Source organism: Epinephelus moara, chromosome 19 (assembly GCF_006386435.1).
Source record: "Epinephelus moara isolate mb chromosome 19, YSFRI_EMoa_1.0, whole genome shotgun sequence".
In the NCBI taxonomy this organism is placed as follows: Eukaryota; Metazoa; Chordata; class Actinopteri; order Perciformes; family Serranidae; genus Epinephelus; species Epinephelus moara.
The window spans coordinates 17,887,429-17,900,090 of NC_065524.1; the positions used below are offsets into that span (position 1 = coordinate 17,887,429).

General features: G+C 39.9%; 1 protein-coding gene across 1 annotated transcript in view; it reads left to right on the forward strand.

Moving 5' to 3' along the window:
• wdr27 (WD repeat domain 27) overlaps positions 1-5,947 on the forward strand; it is a 48,798-nt gene extending 42,851 nt beyond the window's left edge. The window contains exon 24 of the mRNA XM_050071467.1: positions 5,831-5,947. Coding sequence (XP_049927424.1) covers positions 5,831-5,941 — 111 coding nt within the window. The 3' untranslated portion in view covers positions 5,942-5,947. The remainder of the gene's footprint in view (positions 1-5,830) is intronic.
• The last annotated feature ends 6,715 nt before the right edge of the window (positions 5,948-12,662 follow it).

Here is a 12,662-nt window from a genome sequence, read left to right on the forward strand (position 1 = left end):
ATTTCAACAATAGGATCAGAATGAAATAAGAACTATTAAACAATGTTTTCAGTTTCAGTCTTTTGATTAACTGAAAAGTTTCTGAACTCGTTCCCTCAAATACTTTAGACCTCATTTGCACTTCATGTCTTGGAGTTAGCAGAGGATTGTGACCGCTTACTGACACAAGCAGCTGTCTCCAAAAATTAACATGTTCTATCATCCCAACTAGGAAGATGAACAATGAGTGAATCATCTCACTGGCTTTCAAGCTCAGTGCTACTCTTGTCTCCATATGTCAGCATGTATCATCTTTGCTTTTTACAGGCGGGCAAAAAATGCAGCTGGCGTCCCACTAGACCTTTTTACTGTATCTTTTCATTTGTGGCCATTTGGCATATAAAAAAGCTATCCACGCTCTTTAGTCTTTGTTTCAATATTTTATCTCTTCGTTTCCTCTTCGTCTGACCCCAGAGAGCAAAAAAATCTCCTCTTACTGTAGTGGCCAGACAGCAAATACAGAAGTGGACTCTGCTGTCTGCTCCAGAATGTCACATTATAGTGAGACACAGACTGAGCCGAGACAGCCTTTCTGAAACCAACTGGCCTGTGTTCAACACAGCTGGAAGGCAATGAGCAGGAAGTTCATTCACAAGAAGTTTTTTTATTTAACCTTTCTTTAACCAGACAAAAACTCTTGAGAATAAAAGTCATAATGGAGTGGAGTGGAGTGAAATGGAGTGTCTGAATAGGAAGTGAGGAAATAAATAGTTTGGGTTCAGTTTCAAAGTTGGAAGAGGCTTTTTCAAAGTCCCCCACCACTCACATTTGTATTTTCTTATGTTTAGGTCCTTAAAATGTCTGACCTTGACTGTACTAACTTGTATCTGTGCAAAGTTTGTCATTAGAGAAGTGTTTTTAAATTTCTCTACTGAAGGATGTTATGTCCGTTCACCTCCCTAAAATCTGAGAGTCAAACATGCACCAAGCAAGCTAGATAGGTACGTCACGAATATGAAAGCCAATCGCTGTCTTATTTTGGAAACACATATTGACAGGGGAACAGACTTTGACACAACACAGGCAAAGATATCTGAAACCTCCAGCGCAGAGCAAACTTAGCAGTACAGCAGAGCAGAGTTAGCATTAGCATTGTTAAAGTTTTCACAGCAAACGTGCAGTTTTAAATGTAAACCAGACCCTGGATTTTCCATTCGCTATCAACCAAAAAGCCCATCGTAGCAGATATTATAGTATGTTTCTCAACCATTAACCCTGTTTCAGCCATTGCCAGTTAGCCAACATGCTAATAAACAACATGACTAAGTTTTGACGACAGTTTTGGTGCACTACAGACTCCTCATCTGAGTCTGGTTTCTCATCAAACTTTGTGTAAGACAGTAAACAAGCATACTGTGTTTCCCGATTCGGCCATCGGTTTGATGACAAAAAGCCTCTTGGGGCAACAATATTTTGGGAGGTCTGGTGCAGCCAGCAGTAGTTAGGCCAAAGATTTCCTCTTTCATGTGCTGGTCGTTTCACCTAAACTCTATAAAAAGCTATCTGCATATGAATGCAAAAACTTAAAATATAAAGCTACATCGTCGTCAGACAATAGCCTCAGGTTCTGAGATGGCATTTTAGGCAGTGCATTCATCCTCTTTTGCTCTCCACACAGACCTACCGCTTAAATGTGATCGGTTTATACTACTTGAACTACAAACGGAAACCAGCACGCTACTAATACCAAACTACCGTACCGTTGCCTACAGATTCTTGCAGATAGTATTTCCCAAAATGCTAGAGTGCTTGTCTTTTTTGAAAAAAGGTATGATTTAGGATTAAACAGCTGGGATGTAACATGTTCATAACCTTTTGTTACCTTTGGACAGTACCAGGCTAGCTGTTCCCCCCTTGATCCAGAAACTGACTGCTTGACAAATGATTGATTGATTGATTCTTTTTTATAAATTAAAATACAATACACAAGTGGGCATACAGAACTAAAATTCATCAGTGTATCACAATCTTTTTCCTTTCAATTCCATTTTGGTCCTGAAGTGAAGGCAAGGAGGTGGGCAGGAACAGGGAATGACCCCATTTTTTCACACTAATACACCTAATTAACCTGCTGTAACTACATAGCTATCATAACAGTGTTATTAATCTTTTCATTTAACTCTTGTGGTGGCAAAACTACTATTTAATGAACAGTTTAAAGAAAAAGTCAAGATGTCAAGAAAGCAAAGAAGCATATTGCCCAAAATGTGAAACTTTTTTTTTTAGATAAGCAACATATTCATGATGAAATAAATAAATACACTAATGCAGGATACAGAAATACAGAGAACACCGTTTTTTGTCACTTGAAGCTACAAGAGGAAAGTTTCAAGGGGAAAACCTGTGTTCAAGAGATTACTAAGTCAGTTTTGATGTGCAGTATTTCACACTTATTATGCAACCAGCACTAAACTTGCTTTTCAAATAGCTGAGATATTGACAGAACTAGGGCTCCAACACTGTCACATTGAAATAATAATGTGTTCTGTGATTGTGTCAGCCTTAATAAACATTCCCCATTCCTTTATTCCTTTTATTTTCGGGTGTTCCCTGCACATTTCCTTCAAGACAGAATTTCCACACGCAGCTTCTGAAGCAAATACATGGAACGCTGTGAGTCTGATTGTATCTGTGTTTCTCTGCCCACTGTAACATGCACCCAGATGCGCCCGTCCAGGGCCTTATAAATCAGATCTACCTACACTGTCAGAGGCAGATGGATGAACAGGCAGGGAGTCTGAGCTTGATAGATATACATTTACTGTTGCTTCCATTATTGGGATCATTTTAATTGCCATCAATAATAATGGATCGGAAGAGCTAAGGTTATACTGATGCCAACTTCCCTAGTTGTTAATAGAGAAATAGGAGATATTCAGAATAAACGGGAGTGAGACTTAGCTTCAACAAAAATAAAACTTGAATACTTTCTATATTAATACTATGAATGCATAAGATCTCCATGGGATCATATACATAATTCACTAGCAATAGCATCACCACTAGCAACAAACGACACATTTCTTTCACCAAGAGTTCATGTACTTGTAAGCTCAACAAACAGGTGGCCCTGGTGACCGGGTGCTCCTTTTCCCACATCTCCTGTGGACGTTCATTCTCCTCTCAGTATGTACAGTACAGAACATCCTGGTGTGTTGGCATTTGTGAAGTCTGCACTCTACAACTGATGAATGATATCCTCTGGGAAGGAAAACACATCGCTCCTCATATCTTCAAAGCCTCAGCTATTGTTCATACCACTTTCTGTAGACGGATACTGTCTATCATCCAGAATGCCTATATTCGACACACAGTGCTCACCACTGAAAATCCAACCCACATTGCCTTCTTGATCACGATCTTTTATTCCTGCTTTGAACTATTAATTTGTGGTCTTTTTTTCCGTGGTTTCGAGCCAGCCCGCCTGACAATAACTTATATTACATAAGATGCGTGACACGCCATGCAAATTCTCAGTCTGATTTATGATCCCAGAGTTCCTAAAAGGTTTTGAATGAGATTTTAATATAGTAAAGAGGAACAACAAATAAACAAAAACACCATAAAAGATGATGCAGCCCACATTTTCAACACTGTTTACCATGCGTGACCTGTCTTTGAAACTATTAAAGGTCAAATGTTTTTATTCTTTTCATAAAATGTGAAAACCATATGCTTGTAAATGACTTCAGTACCTATTTATCAGTGGTGACAGGATTTCATAAGGACATCTGACATTGCAAATAAATCTTTAAATAGAGAAACCTATGAAAACTGTTTCCTAGAAGGGACTTTGAGGAAAGCTAAATAACTCACTTGTGAAGGCCCGGTATGACCCCGTGCTACATGTCTACAGCGAATCAGCTTGCAAGAACATCTGATTTCTGACCCTGAGGGTAGTCCAAACCCCTCAGTCCACGTCAGTTTAGTTTGCTTGAGCCTCACTGACAAAGGTTGAAGGTTGCAGAGATGGAATGTGTTGGATTACAGATGTTTGCTGCAAGCGTATAAAGTCAAAAATGTTATCACCTTTTTGAAAAATGTGTGATTTAGCTTCAACTCTACTCTGCATGCTTACATGAGGAGTGTAATGCCTGGGAGATTACACAGTCTAATGGTTTTGGATGGCAGTTGATGAAGAGAGCTGTGGTTACTAATGGAGCTGCTCTCTGACCCTCTTAAGTTTTAAGTAGCTATTTTAGCAGCCCAGGGGCAGGACCCAGACAGCTTGGCTATTGTTGATTAAGGTCATTGAGCAGGAGGTCATGGAGAAAGGAGACTTCTTGAAAATAGAGGAGCTAGTGAAATGAGCTGTCAAACGGTTTTGTGGCAGAGTCTCAAACATTTTTATATGCTAAAAAAACACCAGTGCAGCACATGCTTTTGTCGCTGTTATGTGTTTGTGCTTACTTGGCTGCCTTTTCACAGAAACCCATTTGTCTTTAGGCTCCACACACACACACCTGCAAATCCTCTGTGTGTCTAAAGGGCTGCAACGATCACCCGTCAAAAAAAGATTAAATCCACCCCAGTTTAGTCATTGTCTGTTTGAGTCATCCTCAGACCTCAGCTATTGTGACTCCCTTTCCCAGCACAGGCATCTGCTTGCTGGTAAAAGATGATTTCTCCTGCATAAAACAGCTTTTAGTACATGGGAAAAAAATGTTGGACTATTGTTGTACCAAATGTGGTTTTTATCACCGCTTGGCAAATGGTTGTTTTCTGAGATTCCCGCTGTTCGTATACTTTGAAAAGATACTCTGTCTTTACAACCACCTAAAAATCTCTGAAATCACCATAAAATGACATCGATGCTCCACAGCAGGTCTCGACATCCACCCAAGCATTCCCATTTAGTTTGCAACTTGTTGGGTTGTTTTCCCTTATTTATTCATCATGTAGGATTTGTGAAGCCCTTAAAGTGGGGTTAAGTGCAGCACAAATAACCTTGGCTTGAAGTAATATGAAATAGATTTGAAATGGTTTGTCACACGCCCTGAACCTACACACCACATCCTTGTAAATAAAGTGAAAATAGAGCCGTCTGTCTTGAATTACGATTGTTCCACCATATCATACATTCGACTTTGAGCAGCTGCAGATATGAATATGTATCATGAGCCTTATTCTGAATCCCAAATGAAGGGTTTCCTATTGCTAGTGCTGCTGATTGGCTGTCATAGCGTTGAGGTAATGCTCCCTCACCCTCATCTGCTCTGCTGGCTGATAGAAAAAGATGAGATAATCCTCCCTTCTTGCTGAGAAATATAAAGAAGAAGTGATTGTGTACATGTGGGCTTGTCTGTGTACTGCATCCACATGTTGGTTAGAATTCTGTGTGTGTGTGTGTGTGTGTGTGTGTGTGTGTGTGTGTGTGTGTGTGTGTGTGTGTTTGTGTGTGTTTGTTTAAATGGGTGTGCAGGGTGTGGGTTGATGTTAGTTTATTGATATGTGGTGCTGTATTAACGTGTAAACAGTTGACTCACCATGACTAGCTCTGGCAATCCCCACTTCTGATTAAACAAAGTTATATAACAAAGTTCAGGCCAGGAGGCTTCATGTTTTCTGTGAAACATGGCAGGTATGGAAAATCAAGAATTTCTATGACAAACACAATATGGATCTTGACCTCTGTGATGCTAGTCGTCTTTAGGGAAGCAGGTGTGCTGTTATGCAACTCGGTCTTCTAAACAGAGAGCTGTAAAAGGAGAGTGATGTGTGACACAGTTCTTGGTAATATCGTCCACAAGTGTAAAAGCTGAACGTGATGTCATGTTTTTTTCTCTCCTAGCTGCTGACTGGGACCCTGGATGGGAAACTGAGACTGTTTCAGTCCAGCAGTGGGGTCTGTCTGTCTCATGACACCAGTGCTGAGTACAGCATCCCCCACATGAGTGCTTAATTACAGCAGGCTGCAGCGTTGGCCATGCAGGTTTCATTAAAGCAGTTCCAACCCCCTGGCTAGGATTTTACTGGGAAAGGAGAAAGTAAAGGTTTTGTTTTTAGTTGTTGGTTAAATGAGGATCAAAAATAGCTACAAGTTTAAAGTTTTTGTTTCGTTGTTAAAAGTGTCCTTCTGCTTCTGTGCTTCAAACTGTAAAAAAGAGCCACACGTTTCAGCTCATATTAGTCAAACTTTCAATATGCACATCATTAGACCACTTTTCTTTTGACTGTGATTCAAAGGGATATCAGGGGTTTGATTGAATATCTTTCAACATGTTCATTTAACCACATTATTGTGATGCAATGTGTGCTCAATTACAGATAATTACGACTAAATTTTGCCAAAAACAATTTTATCAGCAGTTATTCCCATTCATCCTTCCACACTCTGGATGGTCAAGCATCAGATTTTGTTTGTTCAGTATGTGGAACAGATGTACTTCTATATCACTGGCTGTGATCGCTACTTAACAGATCATCACATGGAGCTATGACATCAACTGGGTGCAACCTCTTTGGCTGCCAGACACACAGATGCTACTACTGTTCAGACTGACACACCCATCCACATTGTTTGAGCTGTACATTTAGTCTTCTCTCCCACAGTTCCAACATGTCAGCTAACATAAACTATAGAATTTGTAATATGTAGGTCAGTTATAAGATAGACACTTTCGTCATGGTTACATGCCTGTGGAAAGTATTTAATGTAAAATATTTGTCTATTTTCTGTACAATATATGGCTGTGCTGCTGTTTTGTTTTGGAAGTGAAAAGGTGTTCCTCAAGGTTCTACTTTAGGACCACTTCTGTTTTTATTTATGATCTTCCATTTTACCTGAGTGTTATTAGTTATTCTTATACCATTATATACTATGATGTATACATTGAAACTATTATTTATTCATCACATATTTAGGAGACGTTGCAATGTGACTTTAATATTCTGCAAACTTTGTTGTCAGCTAACAAAATAAATAGAAGTCTTACACAGTGTTCTTTTGTATGAGACAGAACTTCACCTCATATCCAGGTCTCTGGTTTTAGTTTGTAACGATGGTACCTCTCTCCAGAAAGTTGATAAATTAAATAATTAGATATATGGGTTTATGGATTGACTCTTGGACTTACTTTTAAAACACACATTGATCATATTATATTTTTTAAAAAAAAAAGGAAAAAAAAGAAGAAGTTAATATTGGTGTTCGTGTCCTGTATCGTTCCAGACAGGCTTGCTTCACTGTTAGAGATATTGGACTGTGCTTGTTCCATTATTTTTTTTTTTAACCAGTCTACGTCCTCTCAATGTTCTCAATGTCATCTTTAATCATTTCTCTGTTGTTTTGTATTGCCGTGTATGTTCTTATGAGAGCATGTTTTGGTCCCTTCTTAAAAACAAGGTAATAAATTTCGAGGTGTTTATCCTAAATATAATACATTTGAATAATTGAATACAATAAATTGACACTTGTTTGTTTTGGGATCACGTCAACAACCAAACTGTTTATATGTACTGTTTATAGTACATCATGTGTGCTTTCAGGCTTTTCCCTCTCAAAAGTATAATTCTCCAGTTAAAAACAAATGTATATATCCTGAGGACATTTCACTGGCAACCACTTTTTTTTCTCAAATGTTTAGAGATCCAGACACCATTTCTACTTTTTCATGCCCAGAAAAAACCTTCTACTATTTCCTACTATGCTTCCATTATCACTGCCGACAAGTTTCACCCCACAGCTGTCTTAAGAAAGGCAGGCGGAAAACTCTACCTATCTGGAATGGAATGAAATTTCAAGCGTCACTCATCCCCCCCGTCCATTAGGAAAAGATATTGTATTTGACGCATTATCTGACGCTGACGCTGATGATAGAATGATAAATCCCCCGATAGGCTGCCTTGTCTTAACTCTCTCAGACGGAGGTGAGTTTTCAGAAGACGCATCCCTGCCTTGTCCCCCGTCCAATATTCTGCGTTTAATTTACTTGGTCTTCTTGGACTGTGTGCTTTAATTGATACCGAGGCAGACTGCCTGTAAAGATTGTTCTCTGTGCACCACCAGCCTCAACTCAGTCAGATGAAATATAGCCTTGAAGTTTCACAATATCAGCTGCCAGGTTTCCTATCACAAAAACTGATGTTAAACATTAAAGAAAACAGAGCTGAGGCTGCATAAGATTTATGGGGTGGTACCTATTCTTTGGTCTTACGCCACATTATGCATATATATGTGTGAGTGCATGTTTTTTATGCTAAAAAGATAGGTATGTACTGGCAGGGCTGAGTCTGCCCTGTCATGGTGAGCTTTAGTGTTCCTGCAAGCAGAAGAGACTTTTTACTGGAACAAAACATAATAAATTGTCTTGAGTAAATTTATGTAGCCATGTTCTTTCTCCATTTTAATGTGCTGGAATGTGTGTGTGTGTGTGTGTGTGTGTGTGTGTGTGTGTGTGTGTGTGTGTGTCTCCTCTTGAATGAATTAACCTGCTACTCTGAGATTCAGTGAGCACACGTTCACAAACCAAATTGATATATCGGTGTTCGCGCGCATTCCTTGTCTGTGTGAGGTCGATTCAGACGCACTCCCTGCATTGATCTCACCAGTAAAGAATGAAGTTTATACTTGCAAATAAAAGGATTTCAAGTATAGCCACACCCGTACATCCTAACACAAAATGGTCCAAAGTTTGATCTCTCACAATACTTTATCATTCATTTTATCAAAGAGAAGAACTTAGTCTGCGTCCAGCTTTGCAGAGTACGAGGACAGCACAGAACAGAGCAGAGTGTCACATTAGGAGAAGATACAGTGCACAACTCAGACATTCATTCTGAATCTCAGCATCATCTAAAACTCAAATACAGTCTGTTCATGCCTGCAACATGGCCTGTAAAGTGTTGGTTCACTGGCTCTCTGGCCTGTGGCCTGAGCACTGAATGCTTCAATCTCCCTCATGAGCACTTTACATAAAGAAAACCAAGATATACATCACGAGGCACGTGCATTTTAATGATCCCCCGAAGACTTCTGAGGATCTCTGCTCTTTTGTTTTCATGAACTCAGTGCAACTTATAGTCAAGGGAGAGGAATATTTGTGCACATGTCAAAACCTGCCGTCAAAAAGCTTTTGCACGTGTCACACAAAGCATATGTTCTGTGAGAAAAAGAAAAAAGTAACCAGACTGATGGATATTAAAAAGATAATCACTGACATGAGTGTGTTTGTTTTACGAGGTTTTATTGCTGACTGATAGGACATAACAGTGAATCAGCTTATAGGCGGCCTACTTGATGAAAGCTTTCACATGCTGCCTTTAACACCTGGTGTGAACTAACGCCAGAACCAGACTACATGACATCAGCCTTGCCATTAAAGTTGTGGAGCATCTGCAACTAAAATGAGCAACGGGTGCAACAGTTGCTCATTTTGCCGTATGTGATGTGTTATAGTGGAAGTCAACAGAGACAGCATCTAGGACACGTCACAGCATCCCAACTGTCCCAGAGACAAGCTAGGGACTTTTTTTTTGCCTCTTCTTTTGACAACTCTGACATGCTGATTTAATACTGTCTGTAGCCTTCTATTAGGCCTACTTAAATACATTTTTTCCACCACTCATTTTGTAGTTTCAACAGCAGCACCAGTAGTTTGCTTGGAAACCTGTAGTTTGGGCAGTAATAGCCACTAAAGCTAAACAAACAAGGCAATGCCACCTGCAGAAACTTTAGAAACAGAAACTATAAAGAGAGAGCTGTAGGGGAGAACCAGGATGGAAGTATTGGGGATGTTTGCAACACAGCCCTTTTGTCTTGTGATACAAAAGTCAGGAACTTGCCAGGAAGTCTGCAGGAGGCACAGCCCTCTATTGAGCCTGCAGCTGAATATCAGCTCGATCCCATCAGTTTTGCCAGTTAGTAGAAAAAAATGACAGAAAACAAACAGAAAACAGAAGTGTTTTCTGTTTTTAAGGTAATGTGTATTTGTTGAAGATTGTGAATGTATTTCATCTATTCATCTTTTGTGCTAATCACAAGTGATTATACACTAAGATGAGTCTGACAGAATAGACCATTAATTCATTCATTTTCTATAACCGCTCATCCTGTTGGGGGTCGCGGGGGGGCTGGAGCCTATCCCAGCTGACACTGTGTGAGAGGCAAGATACACCCAGACAGGTCGCCAGATTATCACAGGGCTGACACATAGAGACAGACAACCATTCACACTCACATTCACACCTACTCCCAATTCAGAGTCACCAATTAACCGGAGTACCCAGAGTAAAGCCACACTGACACATGGAGAACATGTATGCTTATCATGCTTCTCCACGCAGAGGGCTCCCCCACCCCTGGTTTGAACCAGGAACCTCTTGCTGTGAGTCGACAATCCTAACCACTGCAATTCCTCACCGCCCATCATACAATTATGACATTTAACATGATAAATTGATTTGTGAGGAACATGGCCATTTGCTTTGTGGACTAACTAAAACATTAATGAGCTTTTTATTCCAGAGATATAAAGTGCTCACTTGTTTTGTGTTCGATTTATCCAACCCGTAGTTTCTGTTTCGCGCCTGTGTTTCTTCCATCTTGGCAGAGAGGGGCAAAAGTAGCTACGCATAACATCAACCTGATTGCGTATGGCTCATTTATCCAAAATGCTGCTAAAATATGGTTACTCTAAATAAATGCATCCTCGTGCAAAGAGGGAAATATTAACAAAAATGTTATACTTTTGTCCCCGCCCTCCCCTTCTGTGCTATATTTGAAAAATATGAAAAAGAGCTTTGCAAAACACCAGTGATATACATCAGTGTATGCCGACATCAGTAACAGTGACATTAAAGAACCACTGAATATGAAAACACTTTCTCACTGGTCTGCATGTGGAACATTTTCTTACCATACACATGTTCATGTTACTATACATTTCTTTGTAAATGCTTTCATGTCTTGAAGACATGACTCAAGTGTTAGCCAGCCTGTGTTTCTCCTTATGTGGTGAATAAATTACACAGAGTCATATTTTTGGCTTGAATGGTGCACCACATGTCCCAGTAACTCTTACAGGGACTCTTTCTGACTACAGTATGCAAGGTAACTGTAAAGGATGAACTTGGATAGTAGGCTGTGAGAGCAACTAGTAAATATTGGTGAAATATCCAGATGGAGCCACACAGGAAGAGCCAGACAGAGAAATCAGTGTCTCTGTACTTGACTCTGTCCCGAGCTGTTCTGGGCTGCTGTGTGCAGACGACGACGGAAATACAGATTAGTAGCAGATGGTGTCATCCAGGGTACAAGGCATAAACATTCGAGTGCTTAACACTCAGATAAATCAACACAAGACCCTCGTGGAGTTAGCGGGAAAAATGGGGAAAACAGGAGCACGTAAGACGAGGTGCCAGATTGCTGAAAGAGACTGGGGGCCAGGAACCCTGTGGAGCTTTTGAAATCACCATAAATATTAACTCTTTCAATAACAATCCTGATCTTTAGAGAATTCAGTTTGCTCCATTAATTCCTGACTCTCTTTTAGTCTTCGTCAGCGGATAAGCCATATTTGAATCCAAACAAATGCTGCTTGATGACATTTTTGCTGCATGTGAGTCAGAACCTCTTTGCTAAGTGCACACTGTTCCGTCAGAGTCTTCGTAAGGGTTAAGATAAGTCGTCAGCTCCATTAAGCCAAGGTGCAAGGGTTAGATGAGATGATAGTTTGGCATCTGAATGTAAACCATCAAGTCTCTGCACATTTCTCAGGCCACATCAACCTAAACTCCAACCTCTCACTGACACAAAGATAGCATTTCGACATCAACCTCTACCATTAGCAAATTCCTTTGTTTTTATGACTGAATTTATTTCCACAAAGAGGCAATTTTATGTTTTCTTCTCTAATCGTGTTTAACCAAGCTGGAGAATTAACAGCACATGTGGTTTGAGCTTCACTTCAGTGTATGGATGTGTTTGGTACACATGTCTCTGTGTGTGTAGCGTGTTAATCTTTCTGCTATCAATTTGTGATATTACTGTTGTTATGTAAAACTTAGCTTTGGTCCTTAATCTTTCACTTCTGCAGTAAAATTGACTAACAAAAGAAGCTTTGAAGAGAATGATGTGATCAAAGTTTCTCCTCAGGTTTAAAATGTTGGCAGAGTTTGAAAATGCGTCAAAGTGAGCAATATAAAAGCCCAAATATATCATCTGTCTTTCTGTGCTCAAACTTAGTTTTCAGGTTGTGTGGTTGCCAACCAACCATGGCTATCACCTGTCTGACTAACTTAAATTTGAGGAATAACTTGTAACAGGTTGTGGCATTACTCTGTTTCATATTGTGCCAGGTTTTCATACCCTCGAATGAACTCCAACTCAGCAGCAAGATTTTTTGTCTCAAAATCTAGTTTGCCAGCACTGAATGCGCTGGCTATTGTCGGGATGTCGACAAATGTTATTTCTTCACCATGGCTGCATCGCACTCATTGTGCTTAAAACTCTTGTGTACAGACAGAAGCAGTATGCCAGCTACAAACCTGGAGTTAATAACGAGCAGGAAATTCTCCTCTGGAACATTTGGTATTCTTCAACATATCATTCCTGCTAACTGCACCTATCCTCAGTGTGTTTTCAATGATTGTGTTCTTGTATCAGAGTCCAAAGAGCAGTACAT